The sequence below is a fragment of the Coturnix japonica genome, chromosome Z, assembly GCF_001577835.2.
Source record: "Coturnix japonica isolate 7356 chromosome Z, Coturnix japonica 2.1, whole genome shotgun sequence".
In the NCBI taxonomy this organism is placed as follows: domain Eukaryota; kingdom Metazoa; phylum Chordata; class Aves; order Galliformes; family Phasianidae; genus Coturnix; species Coturnix japonica.
This window is the reverse complement of record NC_029547.1, coordinates 13883930-13899256: the sequence shown is the minus strand read 5'-3', so window position 1 is coordinate 13899256 and position 15327 is coordinate 13883930. Positions and strand designations below refer to the sequence as shown.

Sequence of the window (15327 nt, the reverse complement as noted above, 5' to 3'; positions counted from 1 at the left end):
GGATTACACACCTGGATCATGAAATAATTCTCTGATTCTGCTTCCTGACCAGTGTTCTCCATGCCATCTACCTAAACTGCCTTCCCTTGGACAGGAATTATTTAAGAGCCTACCTTCTTTCTGGCTGCCCTTGGTGATTTGAGTTACGCTGGCCTTTGCAGGAAGCTAATTTTCTGACAGTTGCGTTTTATCAGCTGTACAATTGCAGCTGGCCTGTTCCTCTGGAAAGGACATTCACAGGGTGTCATGGATCTGTAGGATGTTCTTTGCTGGTAGTAGCTGGACAGTTTCCTTGAAGGCATTAGACATTTCAGTATGTAGATATTTTTTTTTCCCCCAACACCTTATTAAATGAACAGTAGATCTACCTCTGAGACCCTGACCCTCATCCTGAGTTTTTCCGTGGTTTGTCTTTTATTAGACATCCTTGTCTGGAGCTGATGTGTGCATACAGAAATTTTTTATCAGCTAGAGTGTAATACTAGAGGGCATAAGGTTATGATATAATGGGAAACACATATGCGTGCACTCTAATGTCTCTGCATAGTTCAGATTTTAAATTCTTCTGGAGTGAAAGAATCGCATTCTCTTTGCTCTCACCTTTATTATTGCTAACTTCGGTTGTGATTTATATATTTTTTGTATGCACAGTCTCAGCGGTTTCTGTTAACAGCTGCTGATCTCAGTTGCACCCTCAAGGTAGCTCTGTATGTTAATAAGTCCTAATAGTAAACATACATTCCTACTTGAATTTGCTGAGACCAGAGCTTAGTTGTTGAGACCTTTAGCATCAGCACAGCATAAGGAGTCCTCTGGTCCTGTGGTTCTCATTAGTAATCCATTTCACAACAGCTGTGGGCTTGTTGAATGGGCTGTTGGATGAGCTGTGACCCTTCTGCACCAGTAATAGCTGTGTTTAGTCTAGACCATTTCTGTTTTACAGAACAGAATGCTTGTTCAGGCTTGGTTGGGGGAACTGTGAACTCTGGCTTTACAGCCAGAATGAGCTGGAAGGGGGAGCTGCAGAGGCACTCCAGAATCTAGTTACTGCGGGTCTTCATGGTGGTGACCCATGGCATGACTTGCATCGCAGCTCATTTCTTGTCCTAGCAAAGAGGTGAAGCCTCTGTTACCATGTGAGTAGTAGCAAAAGTGAGTAGAATGTATTTATGTTTTGGGAAAAAAGAAATAAAAAAGAAATTAAAAAAAATCCCACACTCTATAGTGCAGGAGATAATGAATCTGATAGTCTTGAGTTTTACTACCTGTTTGTCATGTGTCTGTTGATGCTAACACTGACAGTCTACCCATCTGATTATTTTGTACTAACAAAATGAACTGTTAGTGTATTCTGATTTATAATCTGTGGTTCTAACATTTCTGGTGTCATTGCAGGCACAGCTCACATATGAGTTTTGTTAGAGTCAATAGTCATTCCTTTGTCACTGGAACAATCACATCAGTTTATTTCTACTTTTATGCTTGTGAAACGGTATTCCTGTTTTGTATCAGGATTTTTCAGGGCGTAAACTACATTTTTATCAAAATTCTGGACTGCTCCTGAAGCATATTATAAAGGAGAGGTAGGAACGAAAAAGCTGCTTATAACAGGGAATAATTTCCAGCACCTCATGCTAGATGGGTTAATAACCTCATCAGGATAGAAGGTAGGATCTCTGAAATTTGGCACTCCTGACAGTTTGTCATTTTGAATACTTTTTTCCTCCTGAACTTATAATATTCAGTAATGGAATTGCAAGTAATGCTTTCAGGTTGTTGGGAAAATTCTCCTTTTGAATCACTGACCCTGTTAACATTGAGGCTGAGGTTATTCATTATAAAATACGTATATGGGAAGGGTACCAATGTCCTCTGAATTACTACTGCATTTGTTGGCAGATCTTCAGTAAATAGGGTGGTTGGGTAATGGGGGTTAGTTTGCACTGTTCACCCTTTGTTTTCACCAGATCTTTTTTGAGTTACAGATCTGGCTCTGCATGGCGTCTTACTGAGTGTGGAGGCTTTTAGTTTTTTGTTTTTAAGGAAGGGTAGAAATTACTATGCAGAAAGCAGAGTCTTGAGATCATAAGAAATATTGAGTATTAAATTATTTTCAGTTAGCCCTGCAGATGGCATCTTTTCAGGAATATGAGCAAGTCTAGCTTGCATTTGTGAAAGTGTTCTGATTGTGTTTTTTGTTTGTTTGTTTGTTTTCCTCTTAATAGATTCCTAGCAGGAGTTGTGTATGTATTGGTTCTGATAGTGAGAAATAAAGTGTAGTTTTGCATGTGTTGAGCTAGGTTGAGCAACTGTGGCTCTTCCCTGTGAATCTTCTTCTAGATTCATTTATTCACCAGAAAACTTTATTTTTTATTTTTTTATTTTTTTTTGACTTGGCCCTTTCTCAAGTGACTGCCTCAGAGCAGTTTGACTGCTACATTCTGTAGTGTTAATTTCAGGAATACAGACTAATCTTAAAGGCATGATTCAGTCAGACCTAGATCCTGATCCATTAGAATCTGTCTTACTTTGCTTGGCTTTCACCTCTTTACTTTTGGTCAACAAAACCAGTAATGCTCTCATGTTGTTCTGCACTTAGCGTTTGTATTTCTGATCAAAGTAAAGTCTGCAAAGGGCATGTTAAATCTTATGGTTGCCTTGCATTTTCTGGAAATGAGTAGCTGCTTAATCTTCAGTCCTCTGTGTGTTAAAATTTTCTTGCTGAAAATTCAGGTATCACATTCAGTAGAATTCATCCAGAAAATGAACTTGAATTTGCCTAATATTGAAAGAGGAAATACTGTTGTTTTAGGTGATTAAAACATTATAAAGTTGTTTAGTCAATGGTGTGTATTTAGTCTGTCAAGAAATAGGGATAAATGGAATCAATTTCCAGAAAAGCTGCTCAACCTAATACTTTAATGCTCAGTATTTCTTAGGTGTGTTAGTGGCACTCCTCTTTGATACGGTTTTGTGATATGGCCGCAAAAATACCAAGATGATAATTTCAGTAAAGGGGAATTTGTGAGTGTGAAAGAGGGAAACAAAGCCTCCGCAAAAACCTGATGCATGGAATGCCTGAGGAAGCAGGAAGAGCAGCAAAAGAGATAGGAATCTGGAATGTGTTTTGTGTGCGGCTTCTTACACTTCTGTAGAAAATGCAAGGTAATGTAAGTGGGACAGCAAAAGGAATCTTTTTTGATTATAAGGTGTGTATCTAAAAATGAAGTAGGCTGATGTATGTGTATTTTTACTACACAGTGTTATTAAGTGCTTGTGAATGCCATGTAAAAGCTTAATGAGGCTACTAGCAGAAGATTCATTTTCTTTGATATTTGTATGATAAAATTAATTAAATTTGATTTCATAAAGCTTTTACAAAGCTAGTGAAAGTACAGTCCAGTTAAATACTCTCCTTCTCCCCTCTCCAACATCGTCCATTCCATCCCCCCCATGATCCATTTCCCTCCTTTTTCTCTGTCCTTGTCCCACTCCTTTCTCCGTTCACTGTCAGGAAGGGGCACCTCAGAAGAGTCATTTCAGCTCAGCACGTCACCGTCAGAGACTAGTGGAACCAACGGCTTCAAAAGTGAGTGCTTTCATTGAAGGACCATTTTCTAAAAGTAGAATATTGTGTCTAAAGAATGTTTGCTACTAAGGAAAAGCTCTTCTGTGTGCTTGATGGGAGACTTAATTATTACTTGTCTGCAAGTGATATAATCGCTCTGCCTCTGATGCTGAATTTCAACACTGGAAAAATTCATTTTCACATGCATTTGTTGTGCTTTGAAAAGTTGAGCTAAGGCTTTTTTAGATCTGTCTGCAAATAGAAATAGAAACCGTATGAAATATTTACTTCTGTGTTATTATTTTCCATTAGATTTGTTTTCTTTAACATGTGCAGTTCTTTTGTCTTAGACAAAAGGCTTTCATTATTTAAAAAGTTGGCTGGGTGAGGAAAATAGTTGTGTTCTGTTGCGAACCTCTGATATGAACTCTCAGAGAAAAAGAAATGACTTTGGCATCAAAAGGTGATATTAGCAGATACAGTGGCAGGATGAGATAAGTTTGTAAGATTGATCTACCTTTTTAGAGGCATTCTTTTTTTATACAGGATACAAAACAGTTTGAGATATCATACTTTGTGACTGTTATTATGGAACTTTTACTGTCTAAGCTAGTGAAGTGTATTATAATACGTATTTTGGAATATCCGTAATGGGTCAGCTGCATCTATTTTTGTTACTTTTTGTTAGATTTGAGCAAAAATGGAGCAGTGTATCCATTAGCACCTTTTCCCAGAAATCTCATTCTCCACTTCCCTTTTGATTCTGACTCATGCAGTATCAGTGACAACATTTATGTATAGTGTTTGGTACGTATTGAAGTGAATCAGTGGCTGTAATTTTGATCTTGAAATAAAACCCAGTTTTTAAAAAAGAAAAAAAAAAAAGTGTTCATAAATGAATGCAGTTTGTCTTAGCTTTCAAAACTGACTCCAGTTATTGTTGTCAGACTCTTTCCATTTCTGAATTTATTGACTCAGTAAGTATCTGTTTTGTTGACTTCTACTGATGCCAACATACTAAGAATTTTTTATTCATTTTAGATTTTAATACTGTCATATCTAAGCTCTTTTTTGATGTACCCTCAAATCACTTAAGATAATGCCTTCTGAAAAATGCGTGCTGGGGTACTCTTCTGTGGATATAAGCCTTGCTAGCTTTGGTCCCTCCTCCTTTATCTGGTTTTCCAGCAGTGTTCTGCCATACCCCTGTGTGCACCTGCCTCATCAAAGGCAGGTAGGTGTACAATGGAAACCTCAATCTGGTATCTACAAAGCGAGTTTCTCAATATTTGCACTTTATTTCCCTGAAGACAGAAGAACAGAAAAGGCCTTGACTGATGATGAACAACCCTTAGCCACTGCTCTTTAGTTGGTGTATTTGCTGCTGGGAGGATATCCTGGTGCACCGGGAGCAAGTACATGGGCAGCTCACTGCTGTTGGACACCAGCCCAGCATCCGGGGGGGTACTAACAGCACAAAGCACTGCATCCTCTACTGCATCCTCTACCTTTCCACCTGTGGCCATTGTCAGCAGCCTCTGAATGACCACATGCTTGGAAAAGACTCTTTTAACACACATTGGGGGCACAGCTCTAGTGAATACTTTGTTTTGATTAAAAAATGCCTCTGTAGAAAAGAGAAAGAACCAGCACTGCTTTACTGCCCATACTGTGCATTGGAAGAGAAGAGCTGCAAGGTCATAGCTGCCAGAGGCATGGACCAGACTACAGATCAGCTGCCCCATCTCATTTTGCATGTCTACCTCATGAACTGGAGAAGCAGCTTTCTGAATCTTGGTTTTTTTTTTATGCCCTTTCACTGGATGGATAGTATTTCCAAATGACAGCAGATTCTAACAGGCAACTATGCTTGTCTTTTTGACAGCTGCCTCTTCCCTTCTTCCTCTCCCATACACTCTACTCAGTGAAGAATAGTTGCTGTGCTTTTTATACCAGTTGCATACGTGTTTTCTTCTCCCACCCATTTTGCTCTATTCTTGAGATCAGCTGCTGCAGCTGAGAGAATTGTACGTCTGTGGTTTGATTAAGGTAAATTGAGGTAAGAACTGTTGCATGTTTCCCACTCCCTCCTGTCTGCCTTTCCCTTCTTTTGTGCCTGAATGAAACTGAGGCATGGATTCTGTGCTTTTTCTTCCTCTGTCTTGAGATCTTAAGCCTAGGAAATAAGATGTTCCTTCATTATCAGACTACGCTCAGTCTGCACCAGCTGATGGAACTTAGGACCAGAAACAGAACTTGGCAACTCAACAGCTGCCCTTCATCAAGTAGTTTTAAAGCAGAGATATTGACCCCTGTTTCTGTGATGAAGAAATGAGGAATGTACAAGTTGCTGCTCCACGTAGAACAGGCCCTGGAAGCAGTCATGAGAGGGCTATGCTCACCTTTGCTCAGAACTGTTGGGGCTAGGTTAGGCTACTGTTCCTTTGTCTGTGAGACAACTCAGTAGATGAAGGTAAACCTGTCCTGCTTCTGAAGCAGGTGCTTCAGGTAGTGGTGTGGTGATGGGAGGAGTAGCCCAGGATTACCTTAGCAGTCTTAGCTGTGCATTGCAATGCTTCACTTGCTGGTTTGGCTGGGAAGCAGGGTGATGTGGCACCTACATAACAAGCAAAGGTGATATTCTATGTTCCTTAAAGGCCCATCTATACTTCAGTATGTACCTGAGGCAGCATGAGGTTCTCTCTGCCATTCAGATCATGCTGCAGAGGGAGGGTAATGAAAGTGCTGTTGGCACCCAGCATCGAGAGACAGTTTTCTTTTCTTGTATTCTCCTGCTTCGCTTCCTGAGCTGCTGTTCTTTTGCACGCTTACCTACAGACTGCAGCAGTGCAGCAGAGATGACATCAGGATCTTTCCTGTCATGTTGAATTTAAGGGCACTTACTATCCCATACTGTGACAACATGACCAGTGCTGTGCTTGAAGGAATCTGAATGGTTAAAGAAAGCACAGAATGTTCTCCTAAAATGTGAATCCAGCTGATAAAGTTGGACTTCTCTCAACTCAGAAGGTGACAGTGGTGTAGCTGGTCTCTTAGCCCTGCAGAACAGTTTACCTGTTGTTAGCAGGTATAGTTATCAAAGTTTAGCTTTGATATATTCTCATTATTGTGAGGACCAGAGAAGCTCTCCCGATCAAGATGTTGGAGAAGACTCTACTGGTCTTGTATTCCTAAAGCAAGAGCAATCTTGCCTGCTGCTTTTTGGGCTGAGGAGGCAAATTGACATGTCTTCCCTTAAGCCTGTTATATTTTTTAAAAAAGCAAACAAACTTGTTACTTTGAAATGTTTGTTACGTTGTCTCTTGGCTCTGTAAAGACTGATAGATTCCCTTTTATTCCTTTTGCTTTCCTGTGCAGCAGCTGTTTGCCCAGGTGGCAGGATGTTATGGAAGACCAGGCTGCAAAGCTTGCAGAAACTTTTGCCTGTATCAGGGATGCTGGTTGGGGGGGGGGTAGGGAAAGGCCATCAGAGATCCACAGATGAATTCTGGTTTTATGCCTAGGAAAGCATGCTGGTGAGTTTGTAAGGATGTTTTGATTTGCATGCCTTATCCCTAGGTTTCTTCCATCTGGCTCCTAACATCTTGAATGTAGGAGAACTTGTGTTTGAGGGTCTAGGAAACAAGTCATTTTCTCTACTGAAAGTAGCAGTGGCTTGTGCTTGTGGGGAAGATGGTTCTATATCTAGTGCTTTTTATGGTGAGGAATATCTTCTAGTTTATAGCCGGTAGTAAGGGTGCCTTTAAATGTTTGAAGGCACTGACAGTGCACAGATCTTATGTTCTTCTGGGGCTTGTGTTGCTCAGCTGAGAACTGAGTGCATAGAAGTTGTATAGCCAAGCTTACTGTTGGTGACTGTGTCATGCTGATCGTAGGTGACCTAAGGAGCCTATCCACATCTAATCTATGTGTAGGCTACAGTTAGTACATGGATCAACAATTCATAATGATTAAGAAGATACTGGTCTACAACTTGCCCAGAAGATTCTCCACCTGTGGAATACAGATGATGACCGAGATCTCTGCAGGTATTCTGCGTATCATTCTGGTCTTGTATGAGGTGCATTTGTGGATTAGGGATAGGGGAGATGCAAAGTAGCACAGGATGTGTTGGCTGTTGATGCGGAGGCTAATATTTTGAGACTGCTGTCTCCATAAAGGGGAGGATCTTGGCCTGTCCTGGCAAGAAGCAATAATAAAGATAGGCTATTTTAATTATGTTTGTAGCATCCAGCTACAGTATCTTGAGTGTTGTTTATGATAGCCAGCAACTCTCTCAGAAATGGTGGAATTCTGATAATCCTCTGGTTCCTTTAAATAAAAAGGTCCCTGGGATGTGTGTACTATTTCCATCCCTCAATCCCCCCTTTGCATCTGGGGAAACTTTACGCAAGGGCCCCAACAAAACCCTTGGTAGTGTTACAGACAAGGACCACGTGCATATGCAACCTCTACTTCTCTGACTGTTTTAGTGACTGATTTTTTTTTATTTTTAGAATACTGTTAAGAACCATATCTCCACCTGCTAAAACTCAAGTTCTTAAGTACGTGGAAAGGCTCGAATAATTATTTATTTACAACTGTAATGATTAATGGTTAGGTATTACTGTACGTAGGTTGCTCTGAAAGTAATGCCTCAGGTTTATTTCCAAGGAAACTGCAACAGGTAAAAGAGTACAATAACACTATTTAATAGAGCAAAATCTGAGCTACAAAACAGTGTTTTTCAACAGTCACCACTGTTAGCTATACGTTTTCACCAGTGATGAACAAGAGTCTGCATGCTGCACTCATAAAAATCTGCACCAGCAGAGGTGTCCTGCTGTTGCTGTCACCACTGCTGAAATGTGCAAAACCCACCCACCCCTCGCTGTGCTCACATCCATAGTTTGGTCTCCAGAAAGATTCATCAAGCGTCAATGAATGCCAGTGGGTGCCATTTTTCCTGTGTGGAGGAATTGAGCAACTCAGCTTTGCTTCATCTGCACTTTGACGTCAGATGCCATTTTGTTAGACTGTCCCTCTGCTGCTGTTTGTCACATGGCAACAAATCATAATGGGATTTGGTGGGATCATTCAACCTCTACTGCCTTACCACCAAACATCCACCTCTGATGTTGTGGGCTGACAAAATAAAATATGAGGCTTTACTTCCAGAGCAGCCCTCATATATTCTATCATGCTGTGTGTGAAGTATTTCTTAAATTCACATCCATTCTTAGAATTTTTGTGCTTTATGCGGTAAATTGGGCACAAACTGGAAATGTCAGATTTGAGTGCAAGGTATTGCTGTAACTTTTCCACTGCCTGATATTATTTGAAGAGAACTGCAAAGAAATACTGTTCCTTAATACTGGTCTCTGGCAACAGGTGAAAGTATTTGATTTGGTGGCCAATTGATTGCTAGGAGGTTATTTACCAAAGGTTAGGGACTCTTGCAGACATATAAATAGAAGCAGAATATAGTTTGCAGTCAGATGGTAGAACTGGCTGCACTTTTTGGCCAGTTAAAAGTTGACATTGTTACAATTCACAAGTAAGTATTTTGCTAGCATGTCATTAATTATATTAGATGGATTTTGTAGTCTTCTTCCCCCAAAAGGAAACAAAATAAATCTACAGTATTCTTCTTCCTCCTTACTAAACTACTAGTTTTATAGAAAGCAATACCAAGTTATAATTAGAGGTTTGCAGCTGTTACTTCAAATGTTTGGCCTTCATTCATGTGCTTGCATGTCTCCTGGTTGATTAAAAATAGAAATAGCTGTTGTAGAAATAGTACTAGAAATTGTTTGGGAAATGTGAATGGCAGTATATATTAAAAAATAACAACAGCAGCACAAAAACATAAAAAAACCCCAATAAAACAAACCCTCAACAACAAAAAGTCCAAACCCAGATCCTTCAGAAATGCAGAAATATGAAGTTAAAGTCTTCAGGTATAATTGAATTGCATCCTCATTTTTAGCGTAGTGTGGGAAGTCTACATAGTGTGGACACAAGTTTTGGAGTGGAATAGAACCATGGAAAAAATAGCCAGTATTAGGAGATATTTCAAGCTTACTGAGGTAAGTTTTGTGTCATAAGAAGTCAGTTTTATTTTCTCTCTAAAGTGTTTTTTCTTTATTCTGCGTGTACGTACATTCACTAATGAAAAATAAGTTTCCAAAATACACTAGTGCATTTTGTTTTTTTAACTTGCATATTTTGGTCTTGCTGCCATGACTGCGGGAAAGGTGAGAACAGCTGGACCTGGCCTGTCAGATGACTCATATAAATCAATACAGGAACTAGGATGAATTTTTTATACCATTCCTTACTGTAGACTCTAAGTTTGGGTTGCCTCCTGCTGGCTTAACAACAGATAACGTAGAGGAGAAACTGTAGCTGTCTACTCTTTAATATTTAATTTATTGTTGGAAAGCTGTAATTGAAGTTTCCTTTTTTTATCCTTTTGGGCAGTGGGAAGGTCTTTGAGATGACAGTTTTACATGTCACATAAGAAATCTCTGTGCCTTTGAAAAGTTATTTCTATTAGTTATTAGATATTTCATGACAGAACCTTTCAAACAGACCTACTAGATAGAGATACAAATTCGAATAACCTTCATTTACCCTGTTAGACCTTATTAACAGTGTAAGCAGGATGATCAGTCAAAGGTAAAAGGGAATTTAAAAAATGTAATGCTTGCACAAACTTAATACAGTTGCTGATGTGATTTACTGTAGTTTCACATGGAACAATCCATCTGCCATATTGGACAAGGAGTGGGATGAAATTGACTATAAAATGGTAATAAACCAAAAGATTATCTGGATCTTAATCTCAGCTTGGCTAGAATGTTAGTAGTCCAAAAAAAACCCCAAAAAACCAACAACAGCAACAAAAACAAAAACAACCCACCACCCTATAAAACATACTCGACTTTATTGCTAGAAGATTCAGAGGGACCAAGTAATGATATAAATTGTTGAAAAGGATTTATTGCTGTTTTTGCCTTCTGCAGGCTTTTAGCTGAAATCCTTGCCGAGGCTGTGATTTACTTCAGATTCAGGAGTCTACAAATTTTTAAATGCGGTGTTCCAACAGTAGTGATTTGCACTGCTTAGTCAAGTTACGTGTGATGTTCAGGAGGACAGCACGGCTGGTGCAGCAGGGCAGGAAGGCGGGTGGTATGAGGAGGGGCTGAGGGCACTAGGATTGCCCAGCCCTGAAAAGTGAGGGCCAAGAGGTGACCTCTGAGGAGGGGAGGTGAAGGGAGGAGCCGGGCTCTGCTCCTGGGAACTGATGGCAGAGTGTGAATGGCAGCGTGGGAACTGCCAGGTCAGGCTGGGTATCAGGAAACATTTCTGTGCTGTGAGGGTGGTCAGACACTGAAACAGGCTTCCTAGAGAGCTGGTTGATGCTGTCTGTGTCAGTGTTTGAGAGGTTTGGTCAGTGTCCTCAGTAATACGTATTAGCTTTTCGTTAGCCCTGATGTGATCAGACAGTTGGAGTAGGTGATCTTTGAAGGTCTCTTCCAACTTGACTCTTCTATTCTAATGACAGTAGACCTTTGCAATTAAGCAGTGTGGCAAACCATCAGGAAAGATAAAAAGTGGGTGCGTGTTGAGAAGACCCATGAAGAGCAATGTTGAACTTTTTATTAGTTGAAAAGACAAAAGATCATGAGAAGATTGCTCCCCAATGCTCTCTTCTGGGGATGGCCAAAATTAGTGTGGTTCTAGCAGGGCATTTAAAGCTGTGTGGAAGCCAACTCATTTTCATGTTGTTGCAGTGAACATGAGGCTATGCTTTTGAAGTGGAAAAAATAGAACAGTTATGTTTTGACAAGTGGGTTAATATTTATCTTGCATTTCTAAGGCAAGTCTCATTTTTTCTGGTTTGATCCTTGCCCTCAAACTTGATCCTTTCTTCCACATCAGCAGAGTACATTACCAGTAAGCTATGAGGCCACCTGAACTGCAAAAAAAATCAATGGAGCTTATAAATACTGATTGAAATGTCAGCATTAAGCAAAATCTTTGATTCTGAGACCTTTAATTGTATAAAGGACAAGACATCTCAACTGAGTAAAAAGGCAAGAATAAAGATGTCTTTTTCTAGAAGAAATATTTCTATTGTCTGCTTCAGGTTGGGGTTTTTGTTTGCTTGCTTTTAAAATACACAAATGATGTTTTGCCTGTGTTTGTAAGATTTTTTGTTGAGAAAGTGAGCTATGATCGTCCTTTGCTCTGATGGGACCAGAATCATCTCCTTGCTTTTGTGTGTGAAGAGCATCTGCTAACCTCAGCTCCGTAACACCTAGAGGTGAGCAGTGCCTTTGCAAATTTTGTGCCTCGGTTCTTCTCATCAGTGCAGCTAAACCTTGAGTTTAGTGCAGTTTTCCCCCTTTCTCCATTCAGGATCAGTTACAGCTGATGCTTGTAGTGTTTTGAGGTGTAGAGCAAGGATGTCTTGCTAGTGGCAATTGTTCGTAGGAAAAAGAATAAACACGTTTGGATCTTTTTAGCCCCTCCTACCCTGTGCAGAATGTCTAACAAAAGTTCTTGCAGCTAAAAGCTAAATGCAGGAAGTCTTTCATGCTGAAGACAAGTTTAATCAGTTTATCTTGTAGTTACTGACTCTGACAGCAGTTTAGGAGCAGCTGCTGAACATACAGAATTCTAACGGAGTTGTCATCTACCGTGATCTGGTAAAAGGAAGGAGCTAGATTCCTGTGAACATAATGATCTCTAGCACCTGTATTTTCAAGCACCACAGAGTCCCAGAATAGCTGAGGTTGTCCAAGACTGCTGAGTCCATCTGCAGCAACCCCTGTTCCAGTCTGTCCATGTCTTTCTTGGTCTGGTCGTCACAGAACTGGACACAGGACTCTAGGTGTGGCTTCCTCAGTGCTGAGAAGAAGGGAAGAATCACTTCTTGACCTGCTGTCATCACTCCTTCTAATGTGGTCCAGGATACCATTAGCCTTATCAGCAGGGGCACATTGACTTATGTTCAACTTGATGCCCACCAGAACCCCCAGGCCCTTTTCTGCCTTCCAGTTGGTGGTCCCTCCTGGGGTTGATCCTAGCTGTAGGACTCTGCACTTCTTTCTGAATTGGGGTTCCTATTAGTCCACTGCTCCATCCTGTTGAGGTCCCTCTGAATGGTTGCACAGCCCATCACAAGTGGCACTAAGTCACCCATTGTACCCCACTTTTGTGTCATCCATGAATTTAATGAAGTTGCGCTCTGCCTCATCATCTGTATGGTTAATGAAGTAAAGCAGGGCTGGACCCAGTATTGACCCCTGAGGTATACGCTGATGACTGGCCTACAGCTAACTGTATTTCACAACACTGACCGCTTCCCTCTGAGTCTGGCTGTTCAGCTGGCTTTTGATTCACCTTGCTGTTGAAACGAGGTGAGAAGTACCAAAGCTGGTAGCTACTATATGCTGTTGTTGCATTTTTCTTTTGCATTTTAGTGACGAGTGAAATCTTGTAGAGCTGTGTCCATAAAAAACCCATTGTTTTCTGCAAAAACAAATAACCTGGGGAAAACCATGACTTTATTCAAAACATACAGGATTTTCCATAACTGGTAAGCTGTGTCATTGTTTGCATTTGTTCAGCAGAACAATTGTACCAGCAATTGCTATTTGGTACCTTTTTAAAAAAAATTTTAATTCTTTCTTTTTCTCCCTTTATAACTGAAACATTATTACATATTAAGATAGTAATGTTTGTGTGAGCTTGGTAGCTGGAATATCTCTGATATTCTGAACTCTTTATCGTCCATACATTTTCTCCACCAGTTGTGTGGTAATATGGTAGTGTACCAATGAGTGAAACAGACTGTACAACAGCAGGCCAGCAGGGAGCATGGATTTTCTGATGCTGGGTTGGATAGAATGATTTCTGTGTACTTTGAAGTAGAAAATTCATTCAGAATTTTTGCACTTCTTTGGTAAAGAGACATGGTTATTCCTTGATTTTTGAAAAGCTGGGCTAAGAAAGCATAGAAGACAACATGGCAACAAATAAAAACTCTTAAGTAGTATTTTTCTGCAAGCAGACATTTGAAAGGAGTAAAAACCAGAAATGAACACAGAGTTTTACTACATTAATTTTGGCAGCTGTCATTAGTCTTGCTCTCTTGGGAAAGGATTTCTGCTTCTCATTAAGCATTTTCTTTTTTTCCTTTTGGTAATTGCAGTATCTACTTTCCAAATAAGCCATATTGCCTTTTTTTTTTTTTTTTTTTTTTTTTTCCTTTTTCTTTAAGGAAGTAGAGTTTGTGTATTTTGCCATTGCTGCTTTCAGCTGAAGACTTGAGATAGTGTGCAGATATTCAAGCTGTACTTAATAACATTAATTCTTAACTGAATTACTGTGTTTCATTTGACCAGCAGACCACTGATACAGCCTTTGCACTTCTTTTAATTGTTGTGGTATGTCAGTTTGAGTATATTCATGTTCAATGCTGATAGAATCTGTTGGTGTAAATCAGATAGGCTAGTAAGCACTTTTAAAAAGAAAATTGGCTTCTTCCCCTCCTTCTCCGTATACATAAATTCTATTTGCATAGGGGATATACTTCTTATGACAGCTTACTCTGTGAATGTTTGTAGTGCTTTTGTACTTCATGTTTTCTGGCCAAGTTGTTTTGTGTTTTTTTCCTGCTTTCCAAATCTGTCTTCCAGTGTCTGACTCCTGTAGGATCTTGTTATTTCTGAGAACGTATTTGGCTACTATTCATAAACTTAGATTCTCCCTGTTGTCACTGAATCTGCCATTGCTTTTATGCAGACAGAACATTGCAGTGCTAGTTAAAGGTTGTTAATTGGACCTAGGAACTATATTATTTTATGTTATTATTATCTTTTAATTTATTTAACAGTTGCTATTTATATGGTATCTCTTGCCCAGTGGACTTCTTACAGAGGAAGTTCTTTTTGTTATTTCAGATCCCATAGTTGGAAGGACTTCAGACAACATATAGTGTTGTTCTTAGGAAATTCTGTATTGTTAAAAATTGTAATACATTGTTAATTTTGAAGATTTCCACCTTGTTCCATAGGATTCGGGGCTTTCTAATGTTAAAAGTTAGAAGCAAAGTGAAAAAAGTCCAACTGCCATTAACTTAGTTCAGTCAGTCACAAAGCTTAACACTGGTATAATATCAGGTTTGTCTATAGCAAAGTATGTATAGATAGTTCAGATTGTTATCATATTGTACGTATATTGATTTCCATTTCATTGTATGTTTTATACATACAGCCTGTCAGACATTCTTTAAGTTGATAATGCTTAGCTTTAAGTGGGTGTCTGGATACTTCTTTTGTGTCACATATAAGTAGCCATGGAGCTGTTGCACACATGAGCTTTGAACAGGGCAGTCAGCAGCGCCTGCAGCAGAAGTGTGGAAGTTGACTGAGGAGATTATAAGTGAGTTAAATAGAACACAAAATATTGAAGTAATCAAGATGTAGTCTCTTCTGGTTTTACTCGAACTTAAGTGGCTTCTTTCTTTTATATCCTGTTAAAATATACAGCAGTTACTGCTGATTTGTGACTTGAAGTTCATTATTTACTTGCAGTTCATGTACACCAAAAATTCACGTTTAAAGTATTCAAAAATAGCCTTGTATTCTTGCTCATAAGGTTGTTCTATAGGTTATGAAGAAGAACCGTGAATGAGATATTTTCTGAGTCAGCCTTTGAGTGCTGGCAAATGCAAAATGAAAATG

At 39.6% G+C, this 15327-nt stretch overlaps 1 protein-coding gene across 7 annotated transcripts in view; it reads left to right on the top strand.

The window, feature by feature from the left end:
* The window catches only part of MAST4 (microtubule associated serine/threonine kinase family member 4), a 253946-nt gene that overhangs the window by 97625 nt on the left and 140994 nt on the right, over nt 1-15327 (top strand). For 4 of the 7 annotated variants that reach the window (XM_015848583.2, XM_015848582.2, XM_032441191.1 and 1 more), the window contains one exon: nt 3515-3589. The exons of the other annotated variants lie outside the window; for them this stretch is intronic. In XM_015848583.2, coding sequence (XP_015704069.1) covers nt 3515-3589 — 75 coding nt within the window. The remainder of the gene's footprint in view (nt 1-3514; nt 3590-15327) is intronic. 7 annotated transcript variants of the gene reach the window in all.